This window comes from the organism of the source record quoted next, unplaced genomic scaffold, assembly GCF_019419815.1.
Source record: "Pyrus x bretschneideri cultivar Hongxiangsu unplaced genomic scaffold, Pyrus_bretschneideri_v1 Contig32, whole genome shotgun sequence".
Lineage (NCBI taxonomy): Eukaryota > Viridiplantae > Streptophyta > Magnoliopsida > Rosales > Rosaceae > Pyrus > Pyrus x bretschneideri.
The window spans coordinates 5,176,108-5,190,976 of record NW_025999635.1 but is presented as its reverse complement, the minus strand read 5'-3'; the positions used below and the strand labels follow the sequence as shown (position 1 = coordinate 5,190,976).

Here is a 14,869-nt window from a genome sequence, read left to right as displayed (position 1 = left end):
AGATCACTTCTGGTCTGGCAATTACCGTGTGATACTCTATGGTAGCCACGTCTTGACGTGGACCCTTCGACAACGTTTCTTTTAACTGTGGCAACCAAAGGTCTTTCTTATCATTCACCTTCTTTTTCCATTTACATTTCATCACTCGTTTTTTTAAAGTCCGTTTGATATCAATTTTATAACAATAAATTATTTTGGTCATTCACCATGCACAAGGATCCCCGCTAAGCATCCATGGCTGAATGGTTAAAGCGCCAAACTTATAATAGGCGAATTCGTAGGTTCAGTTCTTACTGGCATCTTAAATTCTGTTAGAGTAAAATATTCAACAAAGACATTCTAGTACGTTGTAGATTCTTGACACACAATATTTTTGTTAAGATGTATTCAAAGACTAATGGAGCAAACAGATCAAGTTTTGCCCACACCATATTGAAAATATACGCATATACACACATCATTTGTAATCGTGTCAAATTGGAAGAGCAATAATGGAGCAAACAGATCAAGTTTTGCCCACACCATGTCATGTGCTTCATCTGCACGTCTCTTGGCAAAAGGATCTTCTCAATCTCATGTCCACTTATTAAAATACACGAAACCAAATTTGAGAGGTTCGAGTTTTAGACACCTCCACAGTTCGAAGACTTAAAATATTAATAAAAGAACGGTTTAATTTACGTACGATTTTCATCTTTGATTTTTCTTGTCCATATGATCATATCACTAAAGATTACGGCATATCCGATTTGTATTAGGATTCTGAAGGAACTATCTATATTATGAGGTAAGTGATTTTTCTATCGTATTCACTTTGTATGGAATCCCAACTAATTAGTGTATTTTCACATGCCCAACTAATTTATCGAGTCCACATCTGAGGGTCATTCAAATTTTAACTTTTTGAAACGCGAGATTTTTCAGCATGTTGGGAAACACGTCTTGATACGTCTAGTATCATAATAAAAGTGATTAGAATTTTTTTTCTTCAAATATCCAATCACTTGTATCATAACACTTGTATATCGAATTGTGTTTCAGACACAATGATAAATTTCAGCATCCAAAGAGGCAAAGGACAATGAGGTCTCTCTCTCCTCTCTCCAATTAAATTGGACAACCACCAATCCACCCTTTACACTCCAATCTCCATGCGGATTCCTCACAATATCTCCCGCTATATAAACCCCATTTAATTTACTTCTCCCCACATTCACTCATCTCTCTCTCAATTTCCACCTGCAAAGAGAGTCTACTGCAACATGGACTCCAACAACACTTCCTACATTCCCTTGCCGGGAGAAGACCCCTCCGCCGCCGTCCCTCCGCCGACTCATCGCAGACCCTTTAAGGTTTTTGCCGTCACGTTCTCCTCGGTCATATTCCTCTTGTCATTGGTCACATTAATAATCCACCAAGGACCGGGAGCGCCACGAAAGACAGTGCCAGAACAACCAGATCACGACCACCGCCACCAGCAGCCGGCAGCTTCAACTAGTCCAGAACCGAGGTCGTTCTCAGTGCCTAGGGGAAAATTAGAAGGCGTATCGGCCAAATCGAATCCATATTTTTCAGAGGAAGCTTCGTATAACTGGACGAATGCTATGTTTTCTTGGCAAAGAACTGCCTTCCATTTCCAACCGGCAGACAATTGGATGAATGGTTGGTGCACTTACAGCTTTTATTTGTTATTTATTTAAATTTATTTTCGAGTAACAGCAATCCATGATTAACTTTCTTAATTGGACTTTCTTCTTTTGAATTTCAGTATTTAATTTTATGATTTTTAATTATATTGGACTAATCATGTTTGTTCTTTTGGTGGTGGATTCTGGTTTCTTCTACTTCAGATCCTAATGGTAAGTTCTCAAATCAAAACTCTTTTTTTTTCTTTTTGTTTTGTTTGTTTTTTTTTTTTTTGACATTTCCTTTTCTGTTCCTAATCATGTGATTAATTTATAATTTTTTTTCGCTTACACCACAATTAACCATGTTGTAGTGTTAGTACTTTTTGTTTCTACTTAATAGTTTATATGAAACAATATATGTTCTTTTGGAGGCCTTCTTTTGTGATTAGGTTAGTTCATCATTGCAGTGTATTTATTTTTTTATACTAAAGTTTAAATCTTTGTTTTTATAATTAGAATGATTTAGAGTGTACATTAACGTCTTGTCAAATACATGCATATATAAGGTTAGAATTGGAAGATGAGAAGTTTTATTGACACATATTTTTTTACTTCTTAAATATCCTTATTAATTTTGTTCATTGATTTTTCAATTCGTTCGATCAAATGATCGAAAATTGAGAACAATGTATTGATGATAAAAATAAAGGAAAACTAATGAAAATGATTTGAAAATTTTGAGTTTTAACGACAAAGACAAAATAAAGGGTAAAATAAATAGTATCAAGTTTGACTTTTTAGTGTAAAAATATAATTTTTTATTAAAATAAACAGTATCATTAACTTTCCGTTAAAACTTTCAAAAAAATAAATACGTGGATAATACTCTCTTCAAAAATTTGGTCCCAACTTTATCCAGGAGCCAACACTATATTATTTTTTAAGACTGTCCCAGCAAAGCGCTGATGCTTTGTGAGTTGTGGACCAGTCAATCAAGCTGGAAATTGGACTTGTCAGATAGGGCCTACCTCTACCAAGCTAATACCTAATCCAATTCAGCCATGCGACTCACATGTAATGTAACCACAAGTGGTTCCTTTTAGGAAACGAGATCCTCTTTGGATCATTTTCAGATTCTTTTTGTGATGATTTTAAGAATTTTTTAATTGTATTAGTTCATTGTATATTATGTGATTAATTTTCGTTAGTTATTATTTATATTCAATTTTAAAGAAAAAAATTTTAAATAATTTCTAATCGTACAATATACAATGAACGAACACGATTAAAAGATCTCTGAAATCCTTTCCTTTTTTGGGTATTTGTTGACGTAATTAGCCATGTGCCCATCTGCCGCCGCGGACCGTGGCAGATACGATCTACCCGCCATTCAAACTTCTTATTTTTTGGAAACTCCATTCAAACTTATGGATGATCAAATTTAGTGTTTGTGGTGGGACCCCGTGTTTCCCATGTCACATGATGTTCGTGATTTTTTTTTTCCCCTTAAAAAAGGGTCAAATCCATCATTTTCGAAGACATAAAAGATTTACAGATGCATTTCAGTTTTTCATAATCATAAGTTTGGCTTCCACACCAGCAGCTGGTGTTCGGGATTGATCTTATTCTAAATTGCTAATTTATTAATAATTTAATGAGTTAACATTCAAATGTTTTGTAGGTCCATTGTTTTACAAGGGATGGTATCACCTGTTCTACCAGTACAATCCGGACTCAGCCGTGTGGGGAAACATCACATGGGGCCATGCAGTATCAACGGACATGATTCACTGGCTCTACCTCCCGCTCGCCATGGTCCCCGATCGATGGTTCGATGCGAACGGGGTGTGGACCGGGTCCGCCACCATACTCCCTAACGGCGATATCATGATTCTGTACACCGGAAGCACCAACGATTCCGTGCAAGTACAAAACCTCGCCTACCCCGCCAACCTATCGGATCCCCTCCTCCTTGATTGGATCAAGTACGAGGGTAACCCGGTTTTGACTCCGCCATCGGAATCGGATCCACGGATTTTCGTGACCCCACAACCGCGTGGATCGGTCCCGATGGCAAATGGCGAATTACCATTGGATCAAAAATCAACACAACCGGCATTTCAATGGTGTACACCACAACTGATTTTGTAAACTATGAGCTCTATGATGGGGTCTTGCATGAGGTCCCGGGTACGGGCATGTGGGAGTGCGTGGACTTTTACCCGGTTTCTATAAACGGGACCAAGGGTTTGGAAACGTCCGTAAATAACGACGGAGTTAAGCACGTGCTAAAGGCTAGTTTGGATGACACAAAATTGGACCACTACGCAATTGGACTTACTTTATAGAGAATGAGACATGGGTACCCGATGACCCGACTATCGACGTCGGTATCGGGTTGAGGTACGACTATGGAAGGTACTATGCATCAAAGACATTTTACGATCAAAATAAGGAGAGAAGGATCTTGTGGGGTTGGATTAATGAAACTGATACTGAAACTGATGATTTGGAGAAAGGGTGGTCCTCGCTTCAGGTACGTGATCATATGACTTTTTTCGAGTGACAATAACTGTTTGGTTATGACATACGAGCAGTATTTAATTTATGTGCTCGCATTTTGCAGACCATTCCAAGGACTGTGTTGTTCGATAGCAAAACTGGAACCAATTTGCTTCAATGGCCAGTGGAGGAGATTGAAGACTTGAGATTAAACAGTACCGAATTTACTGATGTTTTGGTTGAAGCAGGAACAACCGTGCCACTTGATATTGGAACCGCTACACAAGTATGTCAAGCATTCGAAAATAGTCGCTTGAGGCTCCTTCGAGCGATCCTCGAGTGATTAAAATTCTAAATGTCGAAAAATTGGCTAAACGTCTTTAACATGCTCATATTATTTGTTTAAATTTTCCTACTTGCTAACGTTTTTCTTGCTTGAAAATGTGTACAGTTGGACATATTCGTCGACTTTGAAATTGAATTATTGGATACAGAGAGTGTGAATGGGAGTTCAGGGTGTGGTGATGGTGCTGCAGATAGGAGCACATTCGGACCCTTTGGCATTTTGACTCTTGCAGATGAAACTCTTTCCGAGTTAACCCCGGTTTATTTCCGAGTTACCAACTCGACCGATGGGGACGTCACAACTTACTTCTGCGCCTGACGAATCGAGGTTAACCTTGATCTTAATGAATGTTAATTAGTGCTGAGATGTCTCTAACTTTCAATATGTTAATGTAGCGGTTATCTTACACGGTTCTTGGTAATGCAGGTCCTCCGAGGCTCCTGAAGTCTTCAAACACGTTTATGGAGGCGAAGTTCCTGTGTTGGATGGTGAAACATATTCTGCTAGAGTATTGGTGAGACTTTCCTTCCTTGCCAAGTTGTATTATCTTTTGTAGCATAAAACTTCAAAGCACACGCTACTTATGTGCACGTGTCAAACTGTGAATAACAGAAGGACCTTGAGAATGGTGTTGAATCTAAATTGTTGGGTGTTGAATGTGCAGGTTGATCATTCGATTGTGGAAAGCTACGCGCAAGGGGGCAGGACGGTAATTTCATCGCGGGTTTACCCAACGGAAGCAATCTATGGAGCAGCAAGGCTATTTTTGTTCAATAATGCAACAGGAGTGAATGTCAAGGCTACCCTCAAGATCTGGCAGCTCAACTCAGCCTTCATTCATCCATTCCCATTAGACCAGGTTTAATCAGTGACATTACTTCAATTCTTGCAACACAAGCAAAAGCATCTCCTGCATCAGCAGCTGCCAGTCATCACTTGGCTACCAAGGAATCACAAACTTTCTGGCGAGCAAAATGTCAAAAATGTGTATCGATGGCGGTGTTATTACTCTTTTCTCAATGGGCTGCCATTCAGTTTGTATCTAAGGCTTGTCCTCGAGCGATATCTATCCATTTAGATTCCAAGAAAAATAAATTAATAAAGTAAAAATTTTGCCCATTGCTCCCTGATAGACGTTCTTCCCTGACACTTACAAAACGGAAAGTCTTGTTAGCTTGAGGTTGCCCTTTTTTATTCTCTACACTTTCTTTGCGCTATTAGCTCACTTAGCTAAAATTCATCTTTCTTCGATGTCCTACATGTTGTTATCCACTTTGTATTGTTGTTATTTAAAAATTAAAAGTGCTAACTGCTAAACGAAGAGTTAGTAATCCGAGTACTTAATCGTGTTTGTTTTTTGGCATGAAGTATTTGTGTTGGTTTATCGATCTTAATATTGTTTGTATAACAAAAATAAAAATAGTGCTAGATGTCCACTACCATATGATGTTCGTCATTTCGAGCTACATACTACTCAATATTTTTAACGAACGAGCTGTAGAGATATAACTAAATTTCTTTATTGCTGTATCAGAGCAAAGCTCGTAATCACTTTCCTCAAGCAATTGAATCTAATGATTTGGGCCCTAAAAGCCCAATTGTCTGATGCATGTTGGATTGGGCAAGAAAATTTGGGGCTGCAAGTAAAAGTGAGAGCCCACATGGAATTGAGCCATTAGGGTTTTTTAATAGAAAATTAATGAAAAGGGTTTGAAAATTTTAAATTTTAATAGTAAGGACAAAATAAATAGTAAATTGAATAGTACCAGGATTGACTTTTTAGTGTAAAAATGTGATTTTTCATTAAAATAAATAATACCGTGGTCATTTCGTTATAACTCCCTTTTTTTTCTTCTTGAACAACATGTGCTTTGCTCCTTACTTTAATTCTTTAATTCAATTTCCCCGTGTAACGTGACTGACTTGGTATTCGACCGTTAGGTCTTATTTTTTTTAAATTATAGTTTTTAAAATTGTGAAGCGCCATTTGACCTTTTATTTTCAGTTCTGAATCTTTTTGGCAGCATCAATGCATCCAATACCCATCCCAACAAAAGAAGATTTGAGCTTAATGGATCATGGCTAATCCTAATCATTTATTTATTTATTTTTCTAGGGTTTTGAATGGGTCATAAGCCAGCACACTGGCAATTAAGAGATATTAAAATATGATTAGCAAGTTAATTAAAAAATAACTAACTGATTAAATTTCCCCACCAACCATGTGCAAGTTAGTTGCTTCCATTTCCTGCCAATGCTCTCAGGATATATATTTATATATACACACCCTATGTAGGACAAACTTTTAGATCATCTTTTGCAAATTACATGATGTGACAGTTGAATATTTTAGAATGCAAGAAGAAATATTTAATTCCACACTTTTTGTGGAAGGATAATGTGAAAATTCAATGTTTATCATAGTTGCAAAGATAAACCACTAAAGCATTATTTATAAAATTATATATTACAAAAGTTTCCTTTTAGTTTGCAATTCTTCTTCAATGTATCTAGCACTAATAATTTTTCTGAAATAATATGAAAAACGAACGAATGAGATTGAAAATAGTAGATTAATAATTGCCGAAATCAAATCCAACCGCTAAATCATTTGTTATGTTGAAGCCACGTCCCTTATTTTGTATCATTCTTCTTGTGCCGCATACGTTGGGTGCACGTCTTCCATTGACGTTAGTAAGATTCTCATTAATCGTGACTAAGATACTATAAACTTCGACCAATAAGTAAAATATGGAAACGCAACCACCTCACGGTCGCCAATTTCCCTCAATTCCCACAATTTGTTCACTTGAAAGTTGTGACTTGCCACTACCACTTTTATCCACTCAATGCTAATATTTCACTTGAGATATTAAACTTCAACAATTGCTAAAATTTTACAATGTACTTACAGTGTCACAACAAAATCACATCATCATAATAAGGTTAACCACAATTATATATTATAATTATCATCTATATGAGTCGACCTTCAACTACTCTTCAACTAATTCATACAATTACCACTTCTAAATGCTAGCCAGGTGGTCACAATTATCGATTTTGTACACTATTCCTTATGCGGTTGGATACGACTCATTTCACTCGATAAATGAAGATTTAGATATCATTATTGTATCCTCACACGAATCTAGATGATAAACTCATAAATATATACAACTGATGATACAACAATTCATTTCGGACATTTGTTTTAAACAAAAACAAATAAACAAATGTCATATATATAAACTTAAAGCACAAGGTTTGTTGGATGGTACAAGCCGGCCATATAAATTTTGGATTCTATTGCACATGCTGCCACACAGACCTCAGCTCTCACGAAAACTCCCCAAAGCTGTACTTCACCAAATCCATACATATAATGGTAAATATTTGGCCAATAAAAATAACTATATTATTTAAATTTTACCAACAAAATAATATTATCTAGGTGAGACAATAGTAAAGTGAAAAACAAGTTTAGGGTACGCAAATTAATGCTCCTTACTTAACGTAATCATATTTTTAATCAGCTCCCTGATTGACAAGTCAACTAACCTTTTTTTTTTTATGACAATGGAAAATCCGACATTTTTAAACAGTTTAGCCGAAAAATTTACGGTATTTTGCCGTGTCTATATGTACACATTTTAACGGTTAAAAACTTTAAAATATTAATCCTTAATTTAGTAAGAAAATATATATTACCACCCACTAATTTTGTTAGAAAATCCATCAAAGGCACGCAACAGACAACGTGACGTGGCAACAGATTATGCCACCTCAGCAAAGAATCCCAAAAATTTAGTTGCCCAATGCATATGTTTTTTCTTTTCCATAAAACAAACTGTGGAATTAGTAAACCGTGTAACGTGCGTGTTCCAGAAAGAAAATAATCACCCAGAAAAATAAAAAAAAGGGGAAAATATTTATAAAAAATAAAAAACACAGTCAGCATGTTTGGGGTGGGGCCTGAAGCTGTGCATGTGGTTGCTTTTGCAGAGGATGAGAACGTTAGAAAATTTGAGCGAGCGCGAGGCGCCGAGACTTGTGCCTTTTGCGTTAGTGGGGGGCCTGGGGCAGTTGTGCGAGAAAATACCGGCAGCACCCGGTAAATCAGTCACGTATTATTTTTTTTGGTTTTTTTTAGTCAAAATGATTATTGAGATTGGTATACTCATCATCTTAATCTCTAAAATTGAAATCAATAAAAATGGTCATGAGTTTTTCCACCATTAATCATTTTAGTCATTTCATGAAAAATTATATTAAATAAAAATCAAAATAACAAAAATACCCCCGATTCATTAAACAATGGGTCAAGGATTTGATAAAAATTGAAGGTGTTTTTGTCATTTTAAAATTTGATGAGAAAAGTACTATTATAGCGTTTACAATATTGATACAAGTGAAAATATGGATATGCGAATTTATAAAAATGTAGATATATAATTTTTGATGATATATCGATGTTAATATCGTTATTGGTATCAGTTGACTTCGATGGAAACTACAGAAAATTCCAATAAGGTAAGGATCAACTTATTTCTAATTAGTCGAAATTAGAGAAAACTTTCTCAAAAAAATTGAAAGTTAGACATTTGCAATGAGTCTTGGCAAAAACCGTTGTAGTGAATCATATTCATTGATTTTTCTTTATCTCGCCGATATAGAGAAAAAGCTTGTGTGAGGTTTAACGTGCCACCACCCACTCAAAACTTACCATTTGTTAAACATTAATCTCCATCTACACACCTACTACCCACCCACTCTCAATTCATGGGTTTCTAGGTAAGGACTTTGATTAAATTTACAGAGAGCGGTGACATTTAAACCCTGACCCCAAAAAAACTCTCCTCTTTCTTTCTTTCTTTCTTTTATTTTTTATTTTTATCGAAAACTCTCCCCTTTATTTCTTAACAATTCTCAATTTGTAAAATAGAGTTTGATGATTAGAGGAAAACAAGAAATGTTTGTTGAATTGACAAATATGTATTTTTGGGCATGCATTGAACATTGACTAAATGAAGGGGTTGGGTTGGTGGGGACGGAAAGAAAGGAGAGAGGGAGGAGGTGGACTCGAGACTAATAAATCTTACATGTTTTTCGATTTTAGTTTATGCAGTAATTATTTTTTCAACTTTTAGATTAAATTTAATAAGAAGAATCTTATATTAATTTGGCTTAATACGTGGTAAGTTTGAGTGGCAGTGGAGTGCCGTTCAGTAAAGTTCAATAGCAAGTTTGCTTTCATCACTTATTTTTATATCGATCATTAATTTTTCAGATACTTATTATATGCGAAGAGAATAAAACTAGAAATCCAATCGGTTGAGGCAGTCACCTGCCGCACTCCTTAATATACGCGCGTTTAGCTAAAAATTTCGAGAAGCGGAAGTGGTTGTAGGGCAATACTGTCGTGACACGGAGCCTTCTTCATTCTCTCTTACACACTCTGAGAGCAGCTGAAGAAGAAGAACGAAACTTCCTCTCCTCTCTTCGTATTCACACTCTCGTAACCTCCGTTTCCGCTCTCTCCTCTCTTTCTCTCTACTTTCTCTCTCCTCCTCTGATATGTAAGGGAAACTCGCCGAATCCCAGAAACTTCGACTTTGATTTCGTAGACTTCGTAGTTAAGGATCCCCATGGCGGCTCTGTCGAGGTTCTCTCTGTTTACTCTGTTTTCTCTTACCTGCATTGCTCTGCTCTCAACTCTCTGTTCTGCTGGAGACCCCTACGTCTTCTACGACTTCGCGTCTCTTACATCACCGCCTCCCCTCTCGGCGTTTCTCAGCAGGTACGGTTTTCTCGTCTCCCTTTCATTTGGGTTTTACTCTGTTTATTTACTGCTGTATGATAGTGCGAGCGCTTGTTAACTTTTCTGTTTGGCTCTGGATCCATTGGAACTGCTATTGAATACATTTTTAATTCATGGGTTTTGTGTTTTGTGACTTATGTATTAAATCTGTGGTTTTTGCTGTTTGTGGGTTTATATCAGTGATAGTGAGGTAGATTGGGGTTTAAGAAGAGTATATATAGATCATTTCGATGTGGGTTTTTGTTTTTCCAGACATACTTGCTTGATTGTGCGTGCATTCATGGATTATTTCTGGTACTGTTAACGAGGGTTTTAGTGACTGTGAGATGGATTGAGGGGTTAAAAAGAGTATTTAGTGAGTCTTCGGTTTTTCAGCGATATTTGCTTGATTTTGCAGTACATATTATTTTTAGATTATTTGTGTCCTGGTTCTAAAACCCTTGTGCGGGAGGGGTTTTACCCCCTTTTCGTATAATTTACGAGTATATTTTCGTTTATGTTTGGGTGATTAATGTAGATCTTAGGCCATGTGTGCATCTTACATTGTTTGGAGTTTGAGCAATTTTCAAAGTGTATCATTACATGTTTTTATTGGAATTTTGATTGCAGGTTATAGCAGTTAATGGGAAGTTTCCAGGTCCTCCTATCAATGCTACTACAAATAACAATGTTGTTGTTAATGTACACAATGAATTGGACGAAAATCTCCTGATGACATGGTAAGGTTTTCGTACAAATTTCGTTGTATTTCTTGGATGGGATGTTTTTGAGATGTTTGTGAAATTTCTATGACAGGTCTGGGATTCAAATGCGGCGGAATTCATGGCAGGATGGTGTTCTTGGCACAAATTGTCCGATCCCTCCTTCATGGAATTGGACTTATCAGTTTCAAGTTAAGGACCAGATCGGGAGCTTCTTCTATTTCCCATCTCTTAATTTGCAGAGAGCATCTGGAGGTTTTGGCTCCTTTCATATTAATAACAGGGCAGAAATTAATGTTCCTTTTAATCTGCCTGCTGGTGATATCTTCATTACTATCGGTGACTGGTACACACAAAACCATACGGTCAGTATTTGTTGGTGTGTTAAGTCTTTACATGTGAACAATGAAGACTGAAGTTCAGGAATGACCTCCTCCCTTTCCTTTCCTTTGATTTTAGGCACTGAGAACTGCTCTTGATGCTGGAAAAGACCTTGGGATGCCAGATGGAGTTCTTATCAATGGAAAGGGACCTTATCAATACAATAATACTCTAGTACCTGATGGAATTCAGTATGAAACCATCAATGTTGATCCAGGTATATATTTTAAAGGCTTTTGCAACCATGATCCATCCTCCTTCCCAACACTCCATCCCTTTCAATCTTCACTTTGTTATCACAGGTTATCTCTGCTGAGACGACCATGAATATATAAATGTTGCATTTGTTCTTTTTCTGTTTTGCTTTGTCTTGTTTCATATTATTGTTGTTGTTATGAACATTTGTTGACAATTCCATTCTACTATCATCCTTTTATGCACTACCTGTCTAATTTTGATACATTGAAGCATATTTCTCCCTGGTAAAGATCACTAATGTCGATTAAGGAATTTGGATTTCCTAGTCTTCAGAATTGGAGACATAAAATGGTGAAACGTGTGGTGCGATATTATTATTTCTGTGATATATTTTATATTCTCTCGGATAATTGTTTCAAATTAATGTGTTTTGCAGGAAAGACATACAGAATACGAGTGCACAACGTTGGTATTTCAACAAGTTTGAACTTTAGAATTCAGAATCACAATCTGGTTTTAGCTGAAACAGAGGGATATTATACAATGCAACAAAACTATACGAACTTAGACATTCATGTTGGACAGTCATATTCATTTCTTATTACCATGGATCAGAATGCCAGTAGTGATTACTACATCGTTGCAAGTGCGAGGTTTGTAAATGAATCACTTTGGCAAAGAGTTACTGGTGTTGCTGTCTTGCACTATTCCAACTCTAAAGGACCAGCAAGTGGTCCTCTCCCTGACCCTCCCAACGATTTTTATGACAAGACATGGTCGATGAACCAGGCATTGTCTATCAGGTTTGTTTTTGAAGATTTATATTCCTTCAAGATGTTGATTTCTTGTAACATGTCTTGTGGTAGAAAGATGTTAAAAGTTTGCTATTGAGGAGCCATTATTTCTCTTATCTTAAATCAACTTGAACAGATGATCAGTTCTTGACTTAAATTTACAGAAATATTTAGATCATTGCCATAACAGATGATTCAGTTAGATGCTGTAAACTATGCCTTGTTTTTGTTCGTGCATATATTGGATTTGCGATTTCCTCATTTCTTCCCCTTAATTGTTCGGTTTTAGGTAAATTCTCAGAGTAGTTCATTACTAGTTCATTCGTCTGAAGTCTTTGGCTATCTTATTGCTAGGCAAAATGGATCTGCAAGTGGAGCTCGCCCTAATCCTCAGGGATCATTTCACTATGGTCAAATTAATGTCACTGATTTATACGTGATAAAGACTGTGCCACCACAGATAATTGGTGGGAAACTGCGAGCTACGCTGAATGGCATCTCATTTGCCAACCTTACTACACCAATTAGGCTTGCAGATAAGAACAATGTTAGAGGAGCCTATAAGCTTGATTTCCCCAATAAGCCACTTAATAGAACCCCCCGAACAGACATATCTGTCATCAATGCCACATATAAGGGTTTTATTGAAATCGTTTTCCAGAACAATAACACCGCAGTGCAGAGTTTTCATTTGGATGGATATTCCTTTTTTTTGGTTGGGTAAGTTTTATTTTCGTTTGTATCATTTTATATCAGCTACTTTGAAATTAGTTGGTGTTTAGAGAAAATGATTTGATGTGTGCAGGATGGGTTTTGGTGATTGGACTGAAAACAGCAGAAGTGCATATAATAAGTGGGATGCAATTACTCGAAGCACTACACAGGTTTGTCTTTGAACATCTGTTTTTCTTATTCTTTATGATACCTTTTGCTTTTCAGCCGGTTATTATGCCCTTTCTTAAAAATCTAGAGAAGAAACTAAATGGAAACTCTAGAAAAAAAGTCCTGATGGCCGTGTAGCAAATATTTCGTACATACATTCAAGTCAAATGCAAATGTGTAGATGTTGGATGATATATGCCTTAGCATGTGAATTCTGAAATGATTGCTTACATACTTATTGTCCAGTCTGTTCATGCATGGTATGAGGATGACTCTGGAATATGCTTGTTTTATGTCTTGCATGAAGTGTTTGTGTTTCTGTCTGTGATTGTCTAGGTTTTCCCAGGCGCATGGACAGCAGTGCTTGTCTCGCTTGACAATCCCGGAGTGTGGAATCTTAGAACTCAAAACCTTGATAGATGGTACCTTGGCCAAGAGACATATCTGAGAATCGTTAATCCAGAGGAGAGCGGTGAAACAGAGTTTGGTGTGCCCAATAATGTTCTGTATTGTGGTGCCTTAGCCAGCAGGCAGCAGTATGCTTAACAATTCTCACTCACTCACTCTCCCCTCTAGATGAAAATTATCGTTTTAATTTTCTTTCTTTGGCATCTTCAGGGAACAGAAGCATTCTTCTGCAACATCAATTTCCAGGGGAAGTTCGAGGCTGCTCATCTCTCTGCTGGTGGCATTCTTCACTTTGGTTTGTACTTTTAGATGATGAGTTAGTTAATGGTGACGGTTGATTCCGAGCAGTGGCGGCTTTTCGTGCTGAATTGCTGGGTTGGTTGAAATACAGATGGTAGTTTTAGGTGTGCAAATCAAAGTGTGATGGTGGTACATTTCGGGTTTTGGGTGGTTTTAGTGACAGAAGATAAATGCTTGTTTCTTCCTTTTTCTGTGGCGATACTTCCCATACCATAGCGTTGTAATAGGTCATTCTGTATCCAACATTCTTTTGTGCGTTCTTGAAATTATGTGTACTCATGAATTGAAGTCTCATGATGTATACCATTTGACTTCATTTTTCTCAAGTTTCCCATTTGTGTGTGTGTGTTTTTTTTTTAATTTTTTATTTGTCCTTCGAGAACGTGGGCCTTGACCGTCCCTCAAATTGTCAATGTGTTTTTTTTTATGATGATTTATGTCGGTCATTTTATGATTCATTCGGAAGCTATTGTCTTTGTCTCACCAACTATCTAATCAAATATGAGCCTCTCTTCGGGGGGATTCTTTATCTTGCTCCTCAGCCTAGGGGGTATTATCACCTGCTTCCAGCTGTTGTTCACTTGTTTTTTATTTTTTATTTTTTTTTTACAAATTCGTTTTTGACGAGAATCGAACCTAAAACTTTTTATTTATATGTGAAGAGAAATACTACTAGAGTTATAGTATTCAGTGATAGCTGTTGTTCACTTGTTTGAACCAAGTTTTAAACCAAACTTGTACTCAGAGGATAGATGGGGCAATTTAGTTGAGATTCAATGGGGCGATCAACTCTTCTATTCTTGTCATCTTACAAGAAAATCTTATTAGCATGTGAAAATTTTAATTAAAAATCACGTGCTTTTTGAAAAGCACTTGAAAAGTGCTTCCTAATCAACTAAATTAGTTTA

The 14,869-nt window shown here is 36.7% G+C and overlaps 2 protein-coding genes across 2 annotated transcripts; both read left to right on the top strand.

Annotated features, from left to right (window-relative positions):
• Positions 1-1,072: 1,072 nt before the first annotated feature.
• On the top strand, positions 1,073-5,595 carry LOC103932673 (acid beta-fructofuranosidase 1, vacuolar). Its single transcript, XM_009342313.3, is given in 10 exon segments — positions 1,073-1,662; positions 1,851-1,859; positions 3,310-3,642; positions 3,645-3,962; positions 3,965-4,164; positions 4,255-4,416; positions 4,582-4,791; positions 4,793-4,803; positions 4,903-4,990; positions 5,141-5,595. Coding segments are annotated over 10 exon segments (1,932 nt in total). The 5' UTR covers positions 1,073-1,262; the 3' UTR covers positions 5,342-5,595.
• Positions 5,596-9,996: 4,401 nt separating this feature from the next.
• Positions 9,997-14,287, top strand: LOC103963402 (monocopper oxidase-like protein SKS1). Its single transcript, XM_009376215.3, is given in 10 exon segments — positions 9,997-10,230; positions 10,233-10,276; positions 10,907-11,016; positions 11,093-11,363; positions 11,458-11,596; positions 12,014-12,380; positions 12,726-13,091; positions 13,177-13,255; positions 13,590-13,789; positions 13,872-14,287. Coding segments are annotated over 10 exon segments (1,785 nt in total). The 5' UTR covers positions 9,997-10,124; the 3' UTR covers positions 13,975-14,287.
• Positions 14,288-14,869: the final 582 nt, after the last annotated feature.